Below are 27,581 nucleotides of genomic sequence, written 5' to 3' on the forward strand. Positions count from 1 at the left end.
TGTGTTTAGCTTTTTGAGGAATGCCATTTTACATTCCCATCAGTAGCGTGTGAGGGTTCTGATTTCTGTGCCTTTTAACCAACACTCATTTCCCATTTTTTAAATAGTCATTTTAGTGAGTGAAGTGTGGTACCTCATTGTGATTTTGATTTGTATTTCTCAAGTTACTAATGATGCTGTGCATCTTTTCATATGCTTATTGGCCATTTGTATATCTTTAGAGAAATAACTTTTCCTGTTCCATGTCAAGCTTTTTGTTGTTGTTGTTGTTTGCTTTTTTTCTTTTTCTTTTCTATGCCAAGTTTTTAATTGGGTTGTCTTTTTGTTTTTGAGTTGTGAGAATTTTTTATATTCCACATATTAAACTCTTAAATGATTTCCAAATATTTTCTTCCTTTTTGTTTGTTGTGTTTTCATTTTCTTGATATTGTCCTTTGCATAAAAGTTTTAACTTTAAAGAAGTCCAATTTATTATTATTTTCATTTGTTCCTCTTGCTTTTGGTGTCATATCTAAAAATCCTTTGCCAAATCCACAGTCATGTAGATTTTCCCATATGTTAACTTTTAAGAGTTTTTATGGTTTTAGCTCATATATTTAGATCCTTTATGTAATTTTAGGTAGTTTTGTGTTTGTGTTTGTGTGTGTGTGTGTGTGATTAGGAGTCATTCTTTGGCCTATGGAAATCCAGCACCTTTTTTTTTTTTTTTAAGGTACTGTGGCTGGGGATTGAACCCAGGACCTCGTATGTGGGAAGCCAGTGCTCAACCACTGAACTCCCCTGAGTTGGTTTTTTCATTCGTTTGCTTGTTGTTTGTTTTTTTGTTGGTTTGTTTTTAGGAGGCGCTGGGGACTGAGCCCCATTTCTTCTATGAGGGAAACAGGCACCCAACCGCTTAAGCACATCCACTTCCACCAGCACCATTTTTTGAATAGACTTTTCTTTCCCCAGTGAGTGGACTTGGCACCCTTGTTGAAAATCAGTTGACTGTACACATGTGGGTTTATTTCTGTACTCTACTTTGGTTTACATGCCTGTCCTTTTATCAGTAACGTACTGTTTTGATTACGTTAGCTTTGTGTAGTGAATTTTGAAATCAGGAATTGAGTCCTTCAACTATGGTCTTCATTTTTAAGGGTATTTTGACTTTTCAGGGTTCCTTGCAGTTCCATATGAATTAGAGGTTTGAATTTTCCATTTCTGCAAAAAAGGATGCTGGCATTTTTTTTTAATGTAATAAACTTTATTTTTAAGGCGGTTTTAGATTACAGAAAAGGTACATTGAAAGTATACGGGTTTTCCTTATATCCCACCCCTGCCCCCTCCCACATCTTCCCCTATTAATAGTGTCTTATAATTTGTGGTATCTTTCTTACAATTGATGAATAAATATCAATGCATTGATGCTAACCAATGTCTGTAGTTTTCATTGTGGTTTACACTTAATTCTAGTGCTGTGAAAATGCTATATTCCATTTCAGCAAAAAAAAACGCTGCTGGAAATTTGATCGGGATTGTGTTGGGTCTGTAGATTGCTTTGGGTGGTAGCAACATCTTAACACTCTTTAATTCCATGAATATGGGATATCTTTCCATTTATTTAGATCTTTCATTTCTTTCACCAGTGTTTTGTAGGTTTCAGTATACAAGACTTTCACCTCCTTAGATTTATTCTTAGATATTTTTGTCCCTTTTTTAATTAGAGAAGTTATAGGTTGACAGAAAAATCATGAAAAGAATATAGAGTTCCCATATATCACCATTATTATGAACATCTTGTATTCCTAGATACTTTATTCTTTTAGATGCTATTGTAATTAGGGTTGTTTTCTTAATCTCGTCTTTATTCATTACTGATGTATAGAAGATACAACTGGTATTTGTATGTTCATCTTCTGTTTTTGTTTTCTAACTTGTAATGTGAAAATGTTCTAACATACCCCAAAGTGAAGAAAATAGTATAATGTACCATCACCTAGATCCAAATATTACCAGATTTTGCCTTAATTGCTTTGTCTGTTCCTTTTTCCCCCTGAAATATTTTAAAGCAGATCTTAACCATAATTTCATTTTATCTAAAATACTTCAGTTATGTATCCCTGAAAAATAAGCTCTGTTTGTGTCATTTTGCTAACTTTTCTATTGGGTAATTATGCTTTTTTCCCCCCCGTTTGTCATTTGACTTTGTTTATGGATTTTTTTCTTTATAAAATTTTATGGAAGTATATCATACATACATGCACATACATAAAAAGTGTATAGTGAAAGCTGTGAACTTACAAAACAATCATGTGTATCATCTTATTGGGCTCTCATACATCACCAGCCAACACCTTGCATTGTTTGAAACATTTATTACAAACTATGAACTACTATAGCCCGTATCTTAAATTTGGTGTATTTTTCCCCAGCCCACCTGATTATTAACACCTGTACTAATATATAATATTTGGTATAGTTCATGAGAGAACGTTTCAATATTATTTTAACCACAGTCCTCCTTCCACTGCTAGATTGTGTTATATAGTCCCATGCTTTGTACAGTCCATTGAAAGTATACAATCAGTGACTCTCATTTTCATTACAGAGTTATGCTGTCATCACCCCAGTCAATTTTAGACGTTTTTATTAATCCCAAAGGAAAGATTCCATACCTCCTTATATCCCACATTGTTGTGCCTGAGGATGGATATATTTTCTTTGCCATTGCTGGAAAATAATGCAGTATCTTTGCTAACTGTTGTCCAGAAGTTGAATTAGTTGTAATTTTCCCATGTATCACCATATTCTTAACACTTTGTAAAAGAGCATTCTTATATTTATACAATTAACCACAGTCTTTATCTACCACTGAAATCTGTTATACATTCCCTAGATAATTCTCTAGGTTCCTTTCAATTGAAATATCAATAGTTTGTCCCTTTCAGCCTCAATAACATTTATGAATCAGCAGTGTTAGTTATGCTCAGTATCATGGTTTCCCATCAACTCTAATCATTTCCGCACTTTTACAATAAAACTTATTAAAAACTCCACATACATTAAACACCAGCCTCCTTTCTTGCCCATATTCTATCTTCTAGTAACCTATATTCTAGGGTTTACCTCCATGAATTTACTTGTTGTATTTAGTTCATATTGTTGAGCCCTTACACTATTTTTCCTTTTGTGTCTGACTTATTTCACTCAGCATAATATCCTCAAGGTTCATCATGTTGTCATATTCATCCTGATTTCATTTCTTCTTAACAGCTGAATAGTATTCCATTGTATGTATATACCACATTTTGTTTATACTTTCCTTGGTTGATGGATACTTGGGTTGTTGACATATTTTAGCAATCGTGAATAATGCTGCTATGAACATGGGTGTGTACATGTCATTTTGTGTCCTTGGTTTCAGTTCTTCTGAATATATTCCAAGAAATGGGATTGCTGGATCATAGGGCATTTCTATATTCAGCTTCTTGAGGTACTGCCAAACTGTTTTCCACGGAGGCTGCACCATTCTACATTTCCACCACCAGTGAAGGAGTGTTCCTATTTCTCCACATCCTCTCCAGGACTTGTTGTTTTCTAAACTTTTTTTTTTTTTAAATAATGGCCTTTCCATAAGGTGAGAAATGGTATCTCATTGTAGTTTTGATCTGCGTTTCCCTAATCGCTAGTGATGTTGAACATTTTTCATGTTCTTTTTGTACTTTTGTATTTCCTCTTTGGAGAAATGTCCATTCAAGACTTTTGCCCATTTTTAGATTGGGTTTCTTGTCATTTTATTGTTGAGTTGTATGATCTCTTTATATAATATGGTTATCAAACCTTTATTGGATATGTGATTTCCATATATTTTTTCCCATCGAATAGACTGCCTTTTTACTTTCTTGGCAAAGTCTTTTGAAGAACAAAAATTAACTTTGAGGAGGTCACATTTATCTATTTCATTGCTTGTGCTTTGTGTGTAAGGTTTAAGAAACTGCTGCTCACCACAAGATCTTGAAGATGTTTCCCTGCATTTTCTTTTAGGAATTTTATAGTTGCTGCTTTTTTATGTAGGCGCTTGATCCATTTTGAGTAATATTTGTATAAATTGTGAGGTAGGCATCCTTTTTCTTTGTTTTTGAATAAGGAGATCCAGTTCTTCCAGCACCTTTTGTTGAATAGACTGTTCTGGCCGATAGGGGCAAGGTTGACAGCCTTGTCAAAAATCGCTTGGCCATAAATGTGAGGTTCTATTTCTGAGTTCTCAATTTTGGTTCCATTGGTTAATATGTCTGTCTTTATGTCCTTACCGTGTGGTTTTTGTTTTTGTTTTTGTTTTTGTTTTTGTTTTGCCACTGTAGGTAATTCAGGAAGTGAGAGAAATTCGTTATTTTTAAGGGGATCTTTGTGTTTTTAAAGGCATTTTTGGCTATTTTGGGCCCCTTACCCTTCCAAATAAATTTGATAATTGACCTTTCCATTTCTGCAGAAAAGGTTGTTGGTATTTTTATTGGGATTGCATTGAATCTGTAAATCATTTTGGGTAGAATTGACATCTTATAGATGCTCAGTCTTAAGTGCGCCGAATATCCTTCCATTTATTTAGGTTGTCTTTGATTTCTTTAAGCAGTATTTTATAGTTTTCTGAATATAGGTCCTTTATGTTCTTGGTTATGTTTATTCTTAAATATTTGACTTTTTTAGTAGCTAATATAAATGGAATTTTTTTTCTGACTTCCTCCTCGGGTTGCTCAGCACTAGTGTATAGAAATGATACTGATATTTGTGCATTAATCTTGTGTCCCACCACTTTGCTGAATTTTTCTTTTAGTTCTAGTAACTTTGTTTTGGATTTTTTTGGGTTTTCCACATAAAGGATCATGTCATCAGCAAATAGCGCGAGTTTTACTTCTTCCTTTCCTGTTTAGGTGCATTTTATTTCTTTTTCTTGCCTAATTGCTCTTCCTAGAACTTACAGCACAATATTGAATAACTGAATTGACAGTGGGCATCCTTGTCTTGTTCCTAATTTCAGTGGGAAAGCTTTCAATCTTTTACTATTGAGTACAGTGCTAGCTGTGGGGTTTTCATATTATGTGCTTTACCATGTTGAAAAAGCGTCTTTCTGTTCCTATATTTTGGAATGTTTTTATCAAGAAAAGATGCTGTATTTTATCAAATGCCTTTTCTGCATCAATCAAGAGGATCATATGATTTTTCTATTAATGTGATTTATTATATTGGTCGATTTTCTTGTGTTATATCACCCTTTCATACCTGGAATAAAACCCACTTGATCATGGTGTATAAATTTTTTTTTTTTTTTTTAATGGTACTTGGGCCGGAGAATGAATGGCACCAGGACCTTGTATTTTGGAAGCTGGTACCCAGCCACTGAGCTGGTTTTTTTCATTTGCTTGCTTGTTTTTGTTTTTAGGAGGCACTGGGCACCAAATCCAGGACCTCCCATGTGGGAAGCAGGTGCTTAACTGTTTGAGCCACACCTACTCCCTGTATAATTCCTTTATTATTTTTACTTTAAAAAAGATTTATTTATTTATTTATCCCCCCTCCCCATTGTCTGCTTTCTTGTGTCCATCGCTGTGTGTTCTTCTGTGTCCAGTTCCATTCTGGTGGCACCAAGAATCCGTGTCTCTTTTTTGTTGTGTCATATTGCTGCGTCAGCTCTCAGTGTGTGTGGCGCCACTCCTGGGAGGCTGCGCTTTTTTCACACAGGGCAGCTCTCCTTCCAGAGTGCACTCCTTGCGCATGGGCCTTCCCTACGCAGGGGACACCCCTGTGTGGCATGGCACTCCTTGGTGCGGCAACACCACGTGACCACACAGGCCAGAAGGCCCTGGGTTCAAACCCTGGACCTCCTGTGTAGTAGGTGGATGCTCTATCAGTTGAGCCACATCTGCTTCCCAGTATAATTCTTTTAACATGCCTTTGGATTTGGTTTGCATGTATTTTGTTACATCTATATTCATTAGAGAAATTGGTCTGTAATTTTCTTTTTTCATAGTAAAGTCATACAATATTTGTCCTTTTGTGCCTGGTTTGTGTCACTCAACATAAAGTCCTCCAGGTTCATCCACGTTGTCATGTGTTTCACAACTTCATTTCTTCTTACAGCTCAATATTACTCCTTCATGTGCATGTTCCACAGTTTATCCATTTGTCAGGTGATAGGCACCTGGGTTGTTTCCATCTTTTGGCAATTGTAAATAATATAGCTTTGAACAGTGTCTAGATGTCTGTGTCACTACTCTCAGTCCTTCTGAGTATATACCTAGTAGTGGTATTGCCGGATCACATGGTAGGTCTGTATCTAACTTCCTTAGGAACCGCCAAACAGACTTCCACAGGGGCTGTATCATTCTACATTCCCACCAGCAGTGAATAAACGTCCTATCGCTCCATATTCTCTCCAACACTTGTAGTTTTTGTTTTGTTAATAGTGGCCATTAGGGAAGCGGACTTGGCCCAATGGATAGGGTGTACGCTTACCACATGGGAGGTTCATGGTTCAAACCCTGGGCCTTCTTGACCCGTGTGGAGCTGGTGCATGCGCAGTGCTGATGCGCGCAAGGAGTGCCGTGCCACGCAGGGGTGTCCCCTGCATAGGGGAGCCCCACGCGCAAGGAGTACGCCCCGTAAGGAGAGCCGCCCAGTGCGAAAGAAAGCGCAGCCTGCCCAAGAATGGTGCCACACACACGGAGAGCCGACACAACAAGATGACGCAACAAAAGAAACATAGATTCCCGGTGCTGCTTATAAAGATACAAGCGGTCACAGAAGAACACACAGCGAATGGACACAGAGAGCAGCCGGGGGGGGGAGGGCGGGGATAGAAATTATTAAAAAAAAAAAAAGAATAATGGCCATTCTAGTAGGTGTGAAATGATATCTCATTATAGCTTTGACTTGCATTTCCATAATGGCCAGTGATGCTGAGCACTTTTTCATGTGTTTTTTTTTTTCATTTGATTTCTTTTTTTTAGAAAGATGTCTATTTAGATCTCATGCCTATTTTTTAATTGGGTCATTTGTCTTTTTTGTTTGTTTTGAAGGGTAGATTTTTATTTTTTATTTTTCTCTATTTTTTTAAAATGTTACATTAAAAAAATGAGGTCCCATATACTCCCCCACCCCCCTCACCCCACTGCTCTACATCAACAACCTCTTTCATCATCGTGACATTCATTGCATTTGGTGAATACATCTCTGAGCACTGCTGCACCACACGGTCAGTGGTCCACGTTATAGCTTACACTCTCCCTCGGTCCACCCAGTGGGCCACGGGAGGACATACGATGTTCAGTAACTGTTCCTGCAGTACCACCCAGGACAACTCCAAGTCCTCAAAATGCCCCCACATCACATCTCTTCTTCCCACTCCCCACCTTCAGCAGCTACGATGGACATTTTCTCCATCTCAATGCTACATTTACTTCCATTACTAATCACATTTGTTCTAGAATAGAGTATCAGTAAGTCCACTCTAATCCACACTCTATTCCTCCATTCTGTGGACCCTGGGGTGGTTATGTCTGCTCCACCTCTGTATCGAGAGGGTGCTTAGATTCCACTTGGATGATGGATGCAATTGTTCTGCTTGCAGCTGTAGGCACACTTGGCTCCCTGGTGTGATGGTTGACCTTCTTCATCTCCCCGTTAGCCGGCTAGGGTAAGTCTAGTAAACCAGAGGCTAGGAGTTGCAAGTTTGCAGAGGCTCAGGGCCTAACTGTCACATGGACAGTCCAGAGATTGAGGTCTCCTGAGTATACACCAACCCCAGTGCCAACCACAGGTCCGGTAAAAGTAACAGAAGAGGCATGTGTAGATAGGTCACATCTGAGTCCAATTCCATCACACTCAGGAATATAAACTCCAAAGTAGGACCAACTGACATGGCATTGAACTCCAGAGTCATCTGCCATTCTGCCATGACCATAGAACCTGTGGGTCTCTGGAGCTCTCAGAAGAACCAGTACCTGGGCTTCTATCTACTTTGGCTGTCTCTGGGACCCTGCTGTCATTTGTCTTTTTATTGTTGAGTTCTAGGATCTCTTTATATTTTGTTATTAGATCTTGCTGCATGTGGGATTTCCAAATATTTTCTCACATTGAGTAAGCTTCCTGTTTACCCTCTTTACAAAAACCTTTGAGGTACAGAAGTGTTTTCATTTTGAGAAGGTCCATGTATCTATTTTTTCTTTTGTTGCTTGTGCTTTGGGTGTAAGCTTTAAGAGAACACCCATTTTTGGGAGATTTTTGAGGCTGTTTCAATACCTTGTGATAGGTTTGTTGAAGTCTTTTATTTATTCTAGAGTCAGTGTAGGTTGCATTTCTAGGAATTTGTCCATTTCATTTAGGTTGTCTTGCTGGTGTACAGTTGTTCATAGTATTCTCTTTTATCTGTGGGGTCAGTGGTAATGTCCCCGCTCTTATTTCCTACTTTATTTTTTTGCATCTTTTTTTTTTTTTTGTCATCTAGCTAAGGGCTTGTTGATTTTGTTAAATCTTGAAAAACCAACTTTGGTTTTGCTGGGTCTCTCTTTTGTGCTTTTGTTCTCAATTTCATTTATTTCTGCTCTACTCTTTATTATTTCTCCCCTTCAGCTTGGTTTGTCATTAGTTTGCACTTTTTCTGGTTCCTCCAGGTGTGCAGTTAGGTCTTTAATTTTAGCTTGTTCTTTTTTAATGTACATTAAGGGCTCTAAATTTCCTTCTCAGTACTGCCTTTGCTGTATTCCATTCCCCCCACTTTACCTCTTTGCTTCACTTTTTATTGCTCATTGTCTGCTTGTTTTTTTCTTTAGGAAGTACCAGGAACCAAACCTTGGCCCTTCCATGTGGGAGGCAGTTGCTCAACTGCTTGAGCCACATCTGTTCTCCCCAATGTTTTTTCCCAAAAGATTTATTTTTATTTATCCCCGCCACCTCATTGTTTGTACTTGCTGTCTGCTTTCTGTGTCTGTTCGTTGTGTGTTCATTGTCTTTTTTAGGAAACACTGGGAACCAAACTTGGGATCTTCCATGTGGGAAGGAGGCACCCATTCGCCACCTCTGCTCCCTGCTAGTTGTGTCTCTCATTATATTTCCTTACTGAGTCATCTTGTTGCGTCAGTTTGCTGTCTTGCTCGTTGTCTTTAGGAGGCACAGGGAACCAAACCCAGGACCTCCCATTTGGGAGGCAGGCACCCACCTGCCTGAGCCACACCTATTTCCCTCTAATGTATTTTTTTAAGATTAATTTTTAAAATTTTTTATTATTATTTTTACTTTTATTTCTTTACCTTTCCTCTCTCTCCTCACTTGTTTGCTGTCTCTGTCGATTGGCTGTATGTTCGTCTGTGTCCGCTTGTATTCTTATCAGCGGCACTGGGAATCTGTGCCTCATTTTGTTGCGTCATCTTGCTGCGTTAGCACTCCATGTGTGCGGCACCACTCCTGGGCAGGCTGTGCTTTTTTTCCCCCACACGGGGCAGCTCTCCTTACGGGGTGCACTCCTTGAGTATGGGGCTCCCCTACGCGGGGGACCCCTCTGCATGGCAAGGCACTCCTTGTGTGCCTCAGCACTACGCGTGGGCCAGCTCACCACACAGGTCAGGAAACCTGGGGTTTGAACCCTGGACCTCCTATGTGGTAGGCAGACGCTCCATCAGTTGAGCCAAATCTGCTTCCCCCTCTAATGTATTTTTAATCTCATTCATTGTGTCCCTCATTCCCATAAAATGTTACTTTTCTTTGCATACTTTCAGTTTTTTTTTTTTTTTTTCAAAGATTTATTTTTTATTTATTCCCTCCCCCGCCGAGTTGTCTGCTCTCTGTGTCCATTCACTGTGTGTTCTTTTGTGACCGCCTCTATCCTTATCAGTGGCACCGGGAATCTGCGTTTCTTTTTGTTGCGTCATCTTGCTGTGTCAGCTCTCCATGTGTGCAGTGCCACTCCTGGGCAGGCCGCACTTTCTTTTGCGCTGGGTGACTCTCTTTACGGGGCACACTCCTTGCGCATGGGGCTCCCCTACGCGGGGGACACCCCTGCGTGGCATGGCAGTCCTTGTGCATATCAGCGTGGGTCAGCTGCACACGGGTCAAGGAGGCCTGGGGTTTGAATCGCGGACCTCCCATGTGGTAGACGGACGCCCTAACCACTGGGCCAAGTCCGCTTCCCGCCAGTGTATTCTTAATATCCTTTTATCTTTTTGGTCAAATTTTCCTTCAGCTTCTTGAATTGATTTAGATTTGTGTGATTATTATTGATGTCTTACATCCTTGTCTTGTCAAAATTTTTTGTTCCTTTGGGTGTACCATGTCTTCTTGTTTTTTAGTATGACTTGTGTTATTTTTGTTGATGTCTGTGCATGTGATTATGTTGAGTTTACTGTAATGGTCAATTTCTGTCTTGCCTAGTGGTTTTGTTTCACAGCTCTTCTTTCATTTTGGGTTCAACTTACTCTAGGACTTTAAAATTCCCCAGCCTGGGAGTGTCTTCCTCCCACATGGGAGGTTGTTTAATCTCCCACATACGAGGTCTTGGTTTCAATCCCCGGTACCTTGGAAAACAAAAACAAAAAAGTACAAATAAAATAACCCAGCATAAATGATCAAAATAGAACCAGGAACTCACTAATGGGGCACAGATTTTCTCCAGGCAGACTGGGATAAGAGACTCTTAAAGGTGATTTTTCTCTTTGCAGTTTTCCAACCAGCCAGCAGAAGGTGCTCGTTGGCAAATCTTTCCTTGGAGGTATCTCTTGTTGCAAACTCCACTTGGTGGTGATTCTGGTCTGGCCAGACCTGAGATTCAAAGCGGGCTTTGCTGGCCAAATTCAATGAAGAGAAACCACTTCCCTCTCTGCTGCACCTTCCCTTTTCCCAGGGAAGAAGACATCTGCTTCCCTCTCACTGTGAGCCGCAGATTTTATCTAGGCTCTTCACCCTGAGGGTGGAGAATAGTTGCTCTTCCCAACCACAGGGGTTAGCAACTCATGGTTTTCATTTCAGCTTCTTCTCTCTGTCCCTCACCCTCTTGGAGGATGCATAGCATCCCCAAAGCAGCTCCCTCAGGCATCTATTTACCCTTTCTCCACTTACTTTTATTTATTTCTCTCCCCCTCCCCGCGCCCCCCCTCCCCCCCCCCCAGTTGTCTGCTCACTGTGTCCATTTGCTGTGTGTTCTTCTGTGTCTGCTTGGGTCAGTGGCATCCGGAATCTGTCTCGTTTTGTTGCGTCATCTTGCTGCATCAGCTCTTCGTGCTGCAAGTGGTGCCACTTTTTTCACGCTGGGCAGCTCTCCTTATGGGGCGCACTTCTTGCACGTGGGGCTCCCTTACGTGGGGGACACCCCTGTGTGGCACAGCACTCCTTGCGCGCAGCAGCACTACGCGTCGGCCTGCTCATCACACGACTCAGGAGGTCCTGGGTTTGAACCTTGAACCTCCCAGGTGGTAGGCGGACGCCCTATCCGGTGTGCCAAATCTGCTTCCCCCTTCCTCTACTTTTGTGAGTCAGTTAGGCCCTGCCTGCCTACTCTGATGCCATCTTCCTGAGTCTCCTGGAACTTTTGGTTTGTTTAATTTTTGCCATGAAATGTTCAACTTTTTAAAAAATAAAATACTTTTTCAGTTTTTTCTTTTGGAGTCATTGTTACAAATTGTTACAAATTCTTTTTTGTATATATGGTAAAATTTTACCAGTGAATCCATCTGGTACCACACTTTTCTTTAATTTGATTACCGATTCAATCTCTTGTTACTGGTCTGTTATGATCTTCTATTCTTGAGTTAGTTTAGGTAGTTTGTGTGTTTCTAGCAATTTGTTAATTTCATCTGGGTTGTCTAATTTGTCACTTACAATTTTTTTTTTTAAGATTTATTTTTTATTTATTTCTCTCCCCTTCCCTGCCCAACCCCCCCACACACATACACACAGTTGTCTGCTCTCTGTATTCATTCGCTGTGTGTTCTTCTGTCTGTGCTTTGCTTTCTTGTCAGCGGCACTGGGAATCTGTGTCTCTTTTGTTGCATCATCTTGCTGCATCAGCTCTCCATGTGCGTGGCGTCACTTCTGGGCAGGCTGCACTTTTCCACACTAGGCGGCTCTCTTCACAGGGTGCACTCCTTGCATGTGGGGCTTCTCTGTGCGAGGGACACCCTACGTGGCACAGCACTCCTTGCATGCATCAGCACTGCGCTTTGGGCCAGCTCATCACCTGGGTCCAGGAGGCCCTGGGTTTGAACCCTGGACCTCCCGTGTGGGAGGCAGATTGCTCTATCCATTTAGCCAAATCCGCTTCCCTACAATTGTTTTTAATGTCCTTTTGTAATTCTTTTTATTTCTGTAAGATCTCTAGTATAATGTTTCCTTTCATTTCTGAATATATGCTTCCTATCTCTATTTTTCTTTGTCAGTCTAGCTAAAGGTTTGTTAATTTTCAAATAATAAACTTTTGTGTTCTTTGAATTTTTTTTAAGATTATTTCATTTATATCTTATCTTTTTTTTTTAGATTTATTTTATTTCTCTCCCCTTCTCTCCCCGCCCCCCCCCCCCCCCCCATTGTCTGCTCTCTGTCCATTTACTGTGCGTTCTTCTGTGTCCACTTGCATTCTTGTTAGGTGGCACTGGGAATCTGTGTATCTTTTTGTTGTGACATCTTACTGTGTTAGCTCTCCATGTGTGTGGCACCACTCCTGGATGGGCTGCATTTTTCATGCGTAGCAGCTCTCCCTCGGGGTGCGCTCCTTGCGCGTGGGGAACCGCTATGCATAGGCACCTCTGAATGGCACGGCAGCTCCTTGCATGCAGCAGCACTGCGCATGGGCCATCTCACCACGTGGGCCAGGAGGCCCTGGGTACTGAACCCTGGACCCCTCCTATATGGTGGACAGACTATCAGTTGAGCCACATTTACTTTCCTCTTATCTAATCTTTATTCATTCTTCTACTCACTTTGGGTTTGCTTTGTTCTTTTTACAGTGCCTTCAGGTATGAGGTTGGGTTACTGATTTGTAATCTCTCTTCTTTTCTAATGCAGGCTTTTAGAGCTATAAATTTCCCACTGAACTCTGCTTTTTGCTGTATCCCGTAAATTTTATGTTGCATCCTTGTCTTCATTTTTTTTCAAGATACTTCCCAATTTCCCTTGTGAATTCTATGACCCATTGCTTGCTTAAGAGTGTAATGTTGGGCGATGGATGTGGCTCCATGGTTGAGTGCCCGTTTCATGTGTATAAGGTCCCAGGTTCAATTCCCTATACCTCCTTAAAAAGAAAAGGTGTGTTGTTTAATTTAGGCTTGTATGTGAATTTTCCAGTTCTCCCTCTGTCATTGATTTCTAGTTTCATACCATTGCTATTTGAGAACATACTTCGCATGATTTCTGTCTTAAATTTTTGAGACTGACTTTTTCACCTAATGTATGGTCTACCCCAGAGAATGATCCTTGTACACTTGAAAGTATTTTGCTGCTGTTGGATGATGTGTTCTATTTGTTTGGTAGGTCTAGATGGTTTATAGTATTATTTAAGTTCTCTCTTTCCTTATTAATCTTCTCTCTAGATGGTCTGTCAGTTCTTAAAAGTGCTGTATTGAAGTCTTCTATTATTAATCTAGGACTGTCTAATTCTCCCTTCATATCTTAACAGTGTTTACTTTGTATATTTAGGGCCCTGTTGTTTGTTGCATATATGCTTTATAACCATTATATCTTCTTGGTAAATTGACTCTATTATCACTGTTTAGTGCTTTTGCGTGTCCCTTATGATAGATTTTGACTTAAGGTCTATTTTGTCTGATATTAGTTATAGCCACCCTTGCTTTTTTTTTTTTTTTTTTTTTTTTATTTCTCTCCCCTTCCCCGCCCCACCCTGGTTGTCTGTTCTCTTTGTCTATTTGCTGCATCTTCTTTGTCCACTTCTGTTGTTGTCAGCGGCATGGGAATCTGTGTCTCTTTTTGTTGCGTCATCGTCAGTTCTCCGTGTGTACGGCACCATTCCTGGACAGGCTGCACTTTCTTTCGCGCTGGGCGGCTCTCCTTACGGGGTGCACTCCTTGTGCGTAGGGCTCCCCTATGCCGGGACAGCCCTGTGTGGCACGGCACTCCTTGAGCGCATCAGCACTGCACATGGACCAGCTCCACACGGGTCAAGGAGGCCCGGGGTTTGAATCGCCTACCTCCCATGTGGTAGACGGATGCCCTAACCACTGGGCCAAGTCTGCCGCCCACCCTTGCTTTCTTTTGATCACTATTTGCAAGGAATGTTTTTCCCTCTTTTCACTTTCAGTATACTGTGTCTTGGAATTTAAGGTGAGTCTCTTTTAAATAGCATATATTTAGGTCATATTGTTTTATCTGTTCTGCCAGTCTGTCTTTTGACTGGAGAGTTTAATCCATTTACATTTAAGGTAACTACTGATTATGCAGTACATTCGGCCATTTTATTCTTTAGTTTTTGTAAGTCATACCTTGTTTTGTCCCTTAATTTTTCTTAATTGCCTCTTTTTGTATTTAGTTGATCTTATATAGTGACCCTTTAAAACTCCTTTTTGTTTCCTTCCATGCATGATTTCCCAACATTTTCTTTGTGGTTTCCATTGGGCTTAAATGTAACATCCTAAATCTATGACCATCTTGTTTGATTTCATACCATCTTAACTTCAGTAGCATACAGTAATTATGTTCTATACTCCTTTGTTTGCCCACCTCTGTGTGGTTCTTGTCACAATTACATAGTTACACATTATGAATCCAAAACTGTTGATTTATTAGTTTTTATGCATTTGCAATTTAGATCCTGTAGATAGTAAAAATTGGTTATAAGCCAAAAATTCAATAGTTATGGCATTTACATTTATTTACCCATGTTACTAACTTTTCTGGAGATCTTTATTTCTTCATGCAGCTTTAATCCACTGTCTAGTGACCTTTTCCTTCAGCCTGAAAAACTTCCCTTTGACGTTTCTTGTAGGGCTCATAGTAATGAACTCCCTCAGGTTTGAATTGTGAGCATCTTAATCTCTCCTATTTTGAATGACTACTTTGCTGGATGTAGAGTTCTTCGTTAGCAGTTATTTCCTTGCAGCACTTTGTCATCCTAGCCTTTTTATCTCCATAATTTCTGATGAGAAATTGGTATTTAATCTTACTTTGACTTCTCTCTCCTTGTTTTCAGGATTCTCTCTTTATCTATAGCATTTGACAGTTTGACTATAATGTCTCTGGGGGCTTCTATTTTATCCTGTTTGGATTTCCTTGAGCATCTTGGATGTGTATATTCATGTTTTTTGTTAAATTTAGAAAGTTTTCTGCCATTATTCTTTGAATATTCTTTCTGCCTTTCTCCCTCTTCTTCTGGGACTCCCATAATACATACATTGGAATACTTGATAGTGTACTACAGGTGTCTCAGGCTCTGTTCATTTTTCTTTTTTCTTTTTTTTCTTGGAGATACTGGGGATTGAACCTGGGACTTTGTACATGAGAAGGAGGTGCTCAGCCACTGAGCTACACCTGCTCCCTTTTCTTCATTCTTTTTTCTTTCTGCTCCTCGGACTGAATGATTTCAGTTGTCTTATCCTTGAGTTCACTGCTTTTTTCCTTTGCCAGTTCTAATCTGTGGTTGAAACTCTAGGAAAATTTTTTTTTTTTCTCTAGGGAATTTTTTGATCTGCTACTATGGTCTTTGTTTCCTTTTCATGATTTCTCTTCATTGAGATTATCTTTATGTTCATTTTCATTATACCATCATTTTCTTATTCTCTCTATGCTTTGTAACCTTTTGTTGCAACTTGAACATTTTGATATTTTAGTGTATTATTTATAGAACTTAGATACCCAGGTATCTATTCCTTAAGCGTCTAACAAAGCTTAAGAGCTTTTTTTAGAGGAAGCGGACTTGGCCCAGTGGTTAGGGCATCCGCCTACCACATGGGAGGTCCGCGGTTCAAACCCTGGGCCTCCTTGACCCGTGTGAAGCTGGCCCAGGCGCAGGGCTGATGCGTGCAAGGAGTGCCCTGCCACGCAGGGGTGTCCCCGCATAGGGGAGCCCCTCGCGCAAGGAGTGTGCCCCGTAAGGAGAGATGCCCAGTGCAAAAGAAAGTGCAGCCTGCCCAAGAATGGCGCCGCACACACGGAGAACTGACACAACAAGATGAAGCAACAAAAAGAAACACAAATTCCTGTGCCGCTGACAACAACAGAAGCGGAGAAAAGAACACGCAGCAAATAGACACAGAGAACAGACAACTGGGGCTGGTGGGGGAAGGGGAAATAAATAAATCTTAAAAAAAAAAAAAGCTTTTGTTAGGAGCTAACAACAAAAAAAGTGGGGGGAGAAGAAGACACCTTTCTCAGTCTTTAGAGAGCAGCCCAAAGAAAAAGCATAGTGTCATCCCTGGTCTTTTCCACGCGTAAGTCTTGTCCTAGGCATTTGCGCATGGCCATAGAAATTCCCTGTTTACAAGGATATGTGAATGTCCCCATTCCCTTGGAGACTGTTTCCTCAAGGTCCAGGACAGTACCTTGTATGTCCTAGAGCCAGTCATCTTTTGCCCTAGGCAGCTGCAATTTGACTGTTTTCCTTTAGGATTATTGAGGAGAACTCTGTGTGTCACCTCTACATGCACAGTAGATACTGGAATGGTGAGCCTGCAGTGAGTATAATGGCTCAGTCCTCAGGTGTCACCATAGTGCACAGACATACATGCATCTTAGTATGTGCACAAAGGTTACCCTGTTCCTTCCAGAACATGAACCAGGGACCTGAAGTGGAAGTATAGCTGGCTCTGCACCAAACCAGTGTGCAGATAGGGAAAAGCAGATAACACTCATTTTTAAGCTGCCTTTTTCTTGATTTGGGTCTTTCCCAGTTACTGCAACCCTTTAGCTTTGAGAAAGATAGTTTTGCTAGTTCTTGTTGCTGAAAGCTTCTGTGGGGGGACAGAGCCCTAGGACATCTCACTCTACCATCTTGATTATGGCCTCAGTTTTTTCTTTTATTGTATCTATATTTTGAGTTCTACTTAGAAAGCCTTTCTCCACATTCATATTATAAAAGAATTCACCTACCTTTTCTCCTACTTTTATGTGTTCTTTATTTATTTTTAAAGATTTGTTTATTTTAAAAATATATTTCTCTCCCCTCTCCCCCTCAGTTGTCTGTTCTCTGTGTCCATTTGCTGCGTGTTCTTCTTTGTCCGCTTCTGTTGTCAGCGGCACGGGAATCTGTCTCTTTTTGTTGTGTCATCTTGCTGCGTCAGCTCTCCAAGTGTACGGCGCCATTCTTGGGCAGGCTGCACTTTCTTTTGCGCTGGGCGGCTCTCCTTACGGGGCACACTCCTTGCACGTGGGGCTCCCCTATGCGGGGGCACCCCTGCGTGGCAGGGCACTCCTTGCACGCATCAGCCCTGCGCCTGGGCCAGCTCCACACGGGTCAAGGAGGCCTGGGGTTTGAACCACGGACCTCCCATGTAGTAGACTGATGCCCTAACCACTGAGCCAAGTCTGCTTCCCTCTATTCTTTAGATCTCTTGTCTATTTGGACTTAAGAACTAAACGTATCTTTTTTTTTTTTTTTTTCAAGATTTATTTATTCCCACCCACTGCCTGTGCTCTCTGTCTGCTCTCTGTGTCTGCTTGTCTTCTCTTCTCATCTTCTCTTTAGGAGGCACTGGGAAATGATCCTGGACCTTCTGATGTGGTAGAGAAGCCCCCAATTGCTTGAGCCACTTCGGCTCCCTGGTTTGTTGTGTCTCTCGTTGTCTCTCCTCTCTGCCTTTTTTTTGTTGTGTCATCTTGTTGTGTCAGTTTGTGGCACGGGCCAGCTCTCCACAGTGCAGGGACAGGAACCTGGGATCCCCTCTATGGTAGATGGGAGCCCAGTTGCTTGAGCCACATCCACTTCCCCAAGTTGTATCTTGATGCAAATGTCTATCCACTTGGTCCAACTTCATTTTTTAAAATTTAAATTTAATTTAGTTTTTAGTTTATACCCAGAACTCTTTATTGGGGAGGAGTGGGACTCTGGGAAACAGGCCCGGGCCTATCTCTGCATAGCTTGTTTGTTGGTGCTGCTTCCTTACCCTTCCTGAGTTCTGCAGCTTCGTCATGTTGAGCAGCTTGGGTGGGCTGGACAAGGGCTTAATGCACAGGGTCTCAAAAGTGTCACCTGCCCTTAAAGCCAGCCCCGTGGTGGCTGGGGCCTGAGATGGCACCATTTGCCTTGTGAAACCACACTCCCCTGTGCCAGTGTCTTGCTGTCGTCCAGGAGCTGGTCATCCTTGTACAGTGTTGGTCAAGAATCCTCTTCACAGTGCACTTTAATTTGAAGGGGGTGCTTGACTCTTTGGTGTCTGTGAAGATGGTGGTCTGGTGCCAGTTCATGAGGAACGAACACATCTGCTGCAGTGTCTGCCTTTCTCCCTCCATGTGTTGGCCCCCATATGTTTTTGTTAAAAATGCTGTTTAGCATTTACTTGAATTGCCCCCTTTATCATATATTAAATTTCTATATATGCTTATGTCTATTTCTGGATTTTCTGTTCTAGTTCCACTAGATTCTCTCTCAATTTACTTAATCATACCATGCTGTTTATGCTTCATTTATACAGAAATTTTAAGAACTAGGCTGGTCTCACCCTAGTGCTTAATTCTTTCTCTTAAAATGTTTTCTTAGCTATTTTTGCATATTTATTTTCTGTATGATCTTTAAAATCAACTTGTCTAGCTCTGTAAATAAGCTTTTTTTTAAAAAAAATATTGTGATTGTGTTGAATTGATATTATAGTGTGTGAATAATGGACATTTTAAAGATATTCATCCTGCTAGGAAGGAGATGTCTATTTGTTCAAGTCTACTTTGGTATATTTCAGGAGTATTTAAAAATTTTTACTATGTACATGATACATTTATTTATATCTAGTTTAAAATTTTTTGTATATTGTACATAAGGTTTTCTCATTCCTTTTTTTTTTTTTTTTTAAGTTTGAGGATTTTTTAAATCTATGTCTCCCCTTCTCCTTGTTGTTTTTCTCTTGCTGAGTCTGTTCGTTTTCTTGTTTCTTTAGGAGGCACTGGGAGCCTAACTTGGGACCTCTAATGTGGGAGGGAGGTGCCTACTCCCTTGAGCCATCTCCGCTCCCTGCTTTCTTGTGTCTCTCATTCTGTTTTTCTTTCCCCACATCTCTTGTTGCATCATCTTGTCACATCAGCTCACCATACTTGCCCATTGTGTCAGCTTGCTGTCTTTGGGAGGCAGCAGAATCTGAACCAGTGACCTCCCATGCGGCACGCAGGAGTAGTCGCCTGAGCCACATCCACTTCCCCCTTATTTTTTTAACTGATTTTTTTTTTGTATACATAAAGGCTATTAGTTTTATTTGAAAAGTAATCAATGAAATGATTTTAGATTCATAAGAAGTGTAAAAATAGTACATAGAGGTCCTGAGTACCCTGTCCTTAGTTACCACCAAAAGTAACATCTTATGTAATTATGGTATATCACTAAAACCAGGAATGTGACACTGATATAAGACTATTCACTAGACTACACACTGAAAGCTGTTGGGCTTTTTTGTTAGTTTTATATCTTAGTTATCTTATAGAATTTTCTTTTATTTGAGTTAGTTTTATCATTGATTTTCTTCACTTTTCCTTTTCTAGTTCTTTGTTCTTTTCTTACTTGCATTAGGTAATACTGCTAGCAGTTTTATTTTTTATTTTTTATTTTTTATTTTTCTTTCCAACAGTTTTAATAGTAGTGGAGCTAGTTGCCCTCCTTCTCTTAATCTTTTTTTTTTTTTTAGTAAAGATTTATTTCCTCCCTTCCCCTCCTCCCATCCTGCTGTTTTTGCTTTCTGTGTTGTCTTCTCTTCTCATTTTCTCTCATCTAGGATTCACCAGGGTTCTATCCTGTGGACCTCTGATGGGGAGAGAAGTTCCCTGTTAATTGCGCCACCTCCTGGTTTCTGCTGCACTTCACCTTGGCTCTCCCCTTCTCTTTTGATGCATCGTCATTTTGCTGAGTGACTCACTTGCATGGGGCACTGGCTTACCACACGGGCACTCGTGCTGGCTCTGGCTCACCGCATGGGCAAACTTTCTTTTCTTTTTCGCCAGGAGGCCCCAGGGATTGAACCCAAGTCCTCCCATATGATAGGCAGAAGCTCTATCAAGTGAGCCACATCTGCTTTCCCTTCTCTTACTCTTGACCTTAGTGGGAATGCTTTTAAATACTTCACCATTAAGTGAAATTCTGACTTTAATATACTTTATTAAATACATCATTTTTACTATATATTTATCATATTAAGTAAAGGTCCACTAATTCCTATTCTCTTTGTCACCAGGAATGGACGTTGAATTTTGTCCAAGGAATTCATCAATGGAGGTTACCATGTGGTTTTTCTTCTTAAGTCTATTAGTATGTTACATAACAGTTCCCATTTTCAACCCCTTTTAAGAATTCACTGGTATTAATTACATTCAGTATGTGGTCCTGTCATCTCCACCACCATCCACCACCAAAGCTTTTCCGTCACTCTGAACAGAATAATAGAGTTAATAGATTTTCCTATTAATAGTTAATAATAGGAGAGCCTTTTTATTATTATTTTTTTAAATTTTGTTTCTTTCCCCCTCCTCATCCACCCCCCAGTTGTCTGCTCTCTGTGTCCATTCGCTGTGTGTCCTTCTGTGACCGCTTCTATCCTTATCAGCGGCATCTGGAATTTGTGTTTCTTTTTGTTGTGTCGTTTTGTTGTGTCAGCTCTCCATGTGTGTGGCACCATTCTTGGGCAAGGCTGCACTTTATTTCGCACTGGGTGGCTCTCCTTACGGGGCACACTACTCGCGCGAGGGGCTCCCCTACGCAGGGGACACCCCTGCGTGGCAGGGCACTCCTTGCGCACATCAGTGCCGCTTATGGCCCAGCTCCACACAGGTCAAGGAGACCCAGAGTTTGAACCGCAGACCTCCCATGTGGTAGGCGGACGGCCTATCCGTTGGGCCAAGTCCACTTCCCAGGAGAGCTTTTTTGATGTTTGATTTCATTATTTCTAGTTTTAATTTATTCCCCCCTCCCCCCATGAGATGACTCCCTTGTGTGTGTGCTCGTTGTCGGTGGTTTTGTTTTCTCTTTAGGAGGCACTGGGAACTGAACCTGGGACCTCCTGTGTGGGATGTGGATGACCAACTGCTTGAGGCACATCTGCTCCTTGCTCATTTTTTTTTTTTTTTGCTCATTTTCTGCTTCTTGTTTTGCTCATTGTCTTGTTCATTGTTTTTGTTTTTTTTTCTGTCATTGTGTGCTTGTTGTTTGCTAGTCTTCTTTAGGAGATATCAGGAACCGAACCCGGGACTTCCCATGTGGGAGGCAGATGCTCAACCATTTGAGCCACATCTGCTCCTCAGGTTTTAATTTATGGAGTTCAGAAAAGGTTTTATTATTTCTACCTTTTTAAAAAAAGTTATTGAAGTATATCCACTTATACATAAACAATCAGTGTATAATAATAGTTGTGAACTTACAAAGCAAACATGCATAACATCATACAGGGGTCCCATACATCATCCCTCCACCAACACCTTGCGTTGTTGTGAGATGTTTATTACAAATTATGAAAGAATATTGTCAAAATCTTACTAATCATAGTCCTTATCTTACATTTGGTGTGTTTTTACCCCAACCTACCCTATTATTATTTTTTAAGTATGTGTTTTATGACAGAAGTTGTAAACTTATAAAACAATCATGCACATGTGCAGAATTCCCAAACAACACCCCTCCATCAACACACCACACTGTGGTGGAACATTTACTACAGATAAGATAATGTCTTCTGATTGTTGCCATGTCCATACTGTACATTTGGCTCGAATTTTCCATACTGCCTCATTATCAACACAGTACGTCTTTTGCATAGATGCAAGAATATTACATTATTTCTGTTAGCAGCAGTCCAGGGGTCATTCCAGCTGTATTTTCCCCATGATTCTCTACATTGCCCACACCCTGCAATAGGGATGTACATTTGCTCTAGCTCACAAAAGACACTCTTGTGTCTGGACCATCAACCACAGTTCTCTTGGTTTAATGTGCTATTCAGTTTCTAGATTATTCTCTAGCATTCTGTCAGTTGGCATTTATATAGCTAGACTACCATTTTCAGCCACATCCCCATATATAAACAAGCTGTTACTATGTGTTAGCATTCACTCTTTACATTTCCACACTTTTACAGTAAAGCTAATTAAAACTTCTACATACACTAAACATCAGTAGTCCATCTCAGTCCTCCTCTTATCTCCTTTAAGAATCCACCACCTACCACCAGGTCTTGAAGATATTTTCCTACAATATTTTCTAGAAGTTTTATGGTTCTTTTATTTTTAGGCTTTTGAACCATTTTGAGTTAATTTTTGGATAAGGTGTGAGAGAGAGGTCTTCTTTCCTTCTTTCAGCTATGGCTGTCCTATTCTTTCAGCACCATTTGTTGAATGGACTGTTCTGCCCGAGCTTTGTGGGTTTGACAGGCTAGTCAAAAATCATTTGACCATACATGTGAGGGTCTGTTTCTGAACCATCAGTTTGGTTCCATTGGTCTGTGTGTCTGTCTTCATGCCAGTACCATGCTTTTTTTTTTTTTAACCACTATTGGTAATACGATTTAAAGTCTGGAGATGAAGGTTCACTTTACCTTTTCGTGTTGTTTCTGGCTATTGAGGATCCCTTACCATTCTAAATAAATTTGATATCATGTTTTCAATTTAAAAAAAAAATGCTGGTGGAATTTTTATCAGGATCGCATTGAATCTGTATATCAATTTGAGTAGTATTAACATATTAATGATATTTGGTCTTCGAATCCATGAGCGCTGAATGGTCTTCCAGTTATTTAGGGCTTTTTTAATTTCTTTTAATATTGAGCTGCAGTTTTCTGAATACAAGTGTTTTGCATCGTTGGTTGTTTATTCCTATTTTCCTTTTTTTTAAAAAAAGATTGATTTATTTATTTTCCCCCCCACCCCCACCCCAAGTTGTCTGCTCTCCCTGTCCATCTGCTGTGTTTTCTTCTGTGTCTGCTTGCATTCTTGTCAGCGGCACCAGTAATCTGCGTCTCTTTTTGTTGTGTCATCTTGCTGCATCAGCTCTCGGTGTGTTCATTGCCACTCCTGGGCAGGCTGCGTTTTCTTTGCATGGATGGGGCAGCTCTCCTTGTGGGGTGCACTCCTTGCGCGTAGGGTTCCCCTACGCGGGGGACACCCCTGTGTGGCATGGCACTCCTTGCGAGCTTCAGCACTGCAAGTGGGTACCTCACCACACGGGTCAGGAGGCCCCAGGTTCGAACCCTGGGCCTCCCAATATGGTAGGCGAATGCTCAATCAGTTGAGCCACATCCGCTTTCCTATTTCTGACTATTAGAGTTTTATCTGTCACATTGTATTTTCACCACACTTTTGACACTTTCAGTTACTTTAATGATACAATCTTCATTTCTAGAGTCTCTTCCAGGCCCCTCTCTCCTGTCTTTTCTTTCCAGGCTGTAGCACACCCTTTTGTATTTCCTGAAAATCTGGTCTTTTGCTTAGAAATTCTCAGTTTTTGTTAATCTGTGAATATTTTAATCTCACCCTTGTTTTTGAAAGACACTCTTGCTGAATGTAAGATTCTTGGCAGAAAGGTTTTTCTCTTAAATATATCATACCACTCTTCTTCTTGCCTCCGTGTTTTCTGGTGAGAAATCAGCACTTAATCTTATTGGATATCCCTAATATGTTATGCATTGCTTTTCTCTTACTGTTCTCAGATTTCTCTCTCTGTCTTTGGTGTTTGACACGCTGATGAGTACGTGCCTCAGAGTTGGTCTGTTTGGAATTTTTAGGATGAGAGTACGTTGTGCTTCTTGGACATGGATATCTCTGTCCTTCAGTAGGGTTGGAAAACTTTCTACCGTTATTTCTTCAAATATTCCTTCTGCCCCTTTTCCTTTCTCTTCTCCTTCTGGGACACTTATGACATGTTTCCATGCCTTTTGCTGTCATTTAGTTCCCTGAGACCTTGTTCAATTTTTTCCATTCTTTTGCATGTTCACTTTCAGAGACCATGTCTATAGGCTCACCAATCCTTTCTTCTGCCTCCTCAAATCTGCTATTACATGATTCCAAAGTTTTTTAAATTTCATTTATTGCATCTTTCATTCCTATAAGATCTGCTATTTTTCTAGGTATGCTTTCAAATTCTTCTTAGTGCTCATCCAGTTTCTTCTTAATATTTTTTTCTTTAGTCATCTCATTGAATTTATTAAGGAAATTGGTTTAAACATATATGATTACTTGTCTCAACTCCTTTATGTCATGTGGAGGTTTATCTTCTTCCTTTAATTGGGCCATAGCTTCCTGTTTCTTGGTGTGGATTGTAATTTTTGTTGGTGTCTTCGCATCTGGGTTACTAGAGTATTCTGGGTGCAGTTTTTCTCTTTAGTTTAGGGCTTCCTGCCCTTTCTCCCTTGCTGGTTGTGCAGTAGGAGCCAAGGTTTTAATTAGTGCTGTATTGTGGAGGCTCAAGCTGCCCCTCATTTCCCCAGGGACCAATGAATCTTCTCCCAATTTTCTCCTTTGCCAGGGGTAGAGACAGAGTCACAGCTGTGTGGAATAATCCAAGTCATGCAGGCCTAGACTGTAGTTGCCCAGTGAGACTGATGAAGCTCGACACTCCTTTTTTCCCTGCCTAGGTCAGGGATGGAACTGCAAGTGTGGGCAGCAGTCTATGCAGTGCGGGTCTAAGATGACCACAGTAGCCCTCGTAGACTTCCAATATTTTAGTCTCTGCCATCCAAAGTTACCTGCAGTTACCCGGATAGGCTGGTGGAGGGCCCACCAACCCCCTCCCTGCCAGAGGCAGGGCTGAAGCCTAGTCTAGGACTGCAGGCCAATCTGGGTGAAAGAAACTGGTTCCTACCATCACTGTGATTTTTGGTCAGCCCAGCTTCCCCTTAAGCTGGGGGTAGAGTCAAAATGGTGGCCACTGTCCTCTTTCCAATTTACATTCATACTTCAGCTGTTCTTAGGGTTATACTTTAGCCAGCTGAATTTACTAATCAGTAGCTGAAATTGGTGGCCAGCTGTCTCCTTCTCCCCTGTTTTTGGGAAATGGAGCTTCCAGTTCCAGCCACAGAATAGGTCCTGGGGCAGCTTATGCTGCCAAAGTAGGATGATCACTGGCCTCCACAGCTTAGCCGATAATTTCCCGGAGAGGCTGATACAGGTCCCCGCAGCTTCCTCCCTCCTGAAGGTGGCACTGGGGCCTAGGCTAGAACTGCAATCTGATCTGGATGGATAGAAGCCAGTCTGCACTAGCACTGGGATTTTCAGTCTGCACTGCTACCCCTCATACCAGGCATGTACTTAAGATGGCAGTCACCAGCCTCTTTCTGACTTGGACAGGCTCAAACTTTAGCTGTTCTTAGGATTATACTTAAGCCCACTGAATTAACTCATCGGTAGCTGAAGTTGGTGCCCAACCGTGTCTTCCTCCCCTGTTTTTGGGAAGTGGAGCTTTCAATTCCATCAGCAGAACAGCTCCCGAGGTGACTTGTGCCTCCAGTGGAGGATGGGCACCGGCCTCCATGGCATGGAGCACTCTTCTTACGAGTCTTCTCTGCAGGTGGGCAGTCTCCTCATTCAATTCCTTCAAGTATGTTGCAGAATGCTCTTCTGGTCTCCTGATTCTCCCAAACAGGTGCTCCAGCTAGCTCCACACAACTCTGGGTGTTTTCTAACTGTCCTGTAGCAAGAGCTGTAGTAAGTTCCTTACTCTGCTGCCATCTTACTAATTGTCCTATTACTTCTACTTTTAAAAAAAAAAACTTTTGCCTGTCTCACAAGTTTGTTGTAAGGATTGATTGATTATAATACTGATACGGCACTTACTATATAGTCCGTGTATGTTAGCTTTTAATATTATTTTATTACTATATATGGGTTTTGTTTGTTTTTTTTTTTTTGTTGTTGTTGTTGTTGTTGTGTTTTTTTGATGTACTGGGCTTGGGGATTGAGCCCAGGAACTCATTTGTGGGAAGTTGATGTTCAACCACTGAGCCACATTGGCCCTCCTGAGTTGGTTTTGTTTTTTTTTTTTTCCTTTCATTTGTTTGCTTGGTTTTTGTTTGTTTGTTTTTAGGAGGCTCTGGGGAGCAAACCTGTTACTTCCATGTGGGAGGCAGGTGCTCATCTGCTTGAGCCTCATCTGTTCCCCTGTATGTTGTTTTAAAAGCAGTAAAGACTATTTCATGTTATTTTTGTCATTGGGCTTACTCTTAGAGGTTGTTTATTATAACCAAGTCAGTCTACTGATGTTTAAAGATAAATTTTGGCATTTCTTTTTAGTTGGTTTGATTCTTTTATGATCTTTTTTTATTAAGTTCACACTACACATGTTATCTGTTATTTAGCCATATACTTGTATATTAGTCTGCCTTTTACCCTGGTTTATTTTTATTCCTGTTGATAGACATTTTAAATAAATTTTGTTTTTTTACTTAGTCTGCATTCAGAGACTATGGTCCATCTGTATTCAAGATTTAGCACCAGTGTCTTGTCAGGATGCTGTTAATCTTGCAATAATAGAATGCCAAATGATAGTAGCTTAAACATTAAAGATACATTTTTTTCCCAGAAGGACATAATTTTCATATAAGATTTCCAGAGATAGGTAGTTCTAGGATTAGTACAGTATCTTCACGTTGCCATCAAGGACCTGGGCTCTTTCCATCTTTCTGCATTGTTTTCTTCAATGTGTTGGTGTTTGAGCCCCTCCTTGTTGTATTGTGGCTGCTACAGAATCAGACACCATGTGTTTACCACACAGTTTTGTAAAAAAAAGAAGAAACTTTCTTTTTTATTAAAAAATGAAAATCTTTTTCAGAGGCATCCAGTAGACTTTCCCTTATGTCTTATTTGCTAGAATTGTATCTTATTCCCACCTACAGCTAAGTCATCACCAACAGAGTGGTGGGATTGGCATGATGTACTTGGGACAGTTTATGATTCATGCTCTTGGGTGGGCATATTACTCACTCATTAAAGAATAGTGTCTATCAGCAAGGTAAAAGTGAGAGGATTTCTATTGAGTTAAAACTAGCAGTATCTGAACAGAACCTAAATGACAACTGTTTCAATGAAAGATATATAGTTTTTCTTTGTGGAAAGGAATCTGGATATTATATGATTTATTCAACTAATATAATGAAGCAGTGTATAGATTTAAAGAGAAGAAATATGTTTTTTCACTAGAAAAGAATCCTGAGACTTTTCTTTGGTAAAAAAAAAATAAGTGTGTGAATTGGGATAATTATGCTGACATGAATTTTATTAATTTTTAGTCGGAATCTGGACAAGTGAATAGAAACACAGAATTGAAGAAACTTCAGATTTTTGGAGCTGGACCTAAGGTTGTGGGCCTGGCAATGGGAACAAAAGATAAAGAAGGTAATATCTTTTATTCCTGTCATGAAAAGAAATAAGGTACAACAAGATGGTTGTAACAAGATTAAAATGATAGTTGAATACAGTTTACCTTGGGAGTTTAAGAATTATAA

General features: G+C 40.5%; 1 protein-coding gene across 1 annotated transcript in view; it reads left to right on the top strand.

Moving 5' to 3' along the window:
* KDM5A (lysine demethylase 5A) overlaps window positions 1–27,581 on the top strand; it is a 115,994-nt gene that overhangs the window by 19,258 nt on the left and 69,155 nt on the right. The window contains exon 6 of the mRNA XM_071210118.1: window positions 27,366–27,471. Within this exon, the coding sequence (XP_071066219.1) occupies window positions 27,366–27,471 (106 nt within the window). The remainder of the gene's footprint in view (window positions 1–27,365; window positions 27,472–27,581) is intronic.

This window comes from Dasypus novemcinctus, chromosome 20 (genome assembly GCF_030445035.2).
Source record: "Dasypus novemcinctus isolate mDasNov1 chromosome 20, mDasNov1.1.hap2, whole genome shotgun sequence".
NCBI classification, from domain to species: domain Eukaryota; kingdom Metazoa; phylum Chordata; class Mammalia; order Cingulata; family Dasypodidae; genus Dasypus; species Dasypus novemcinctus.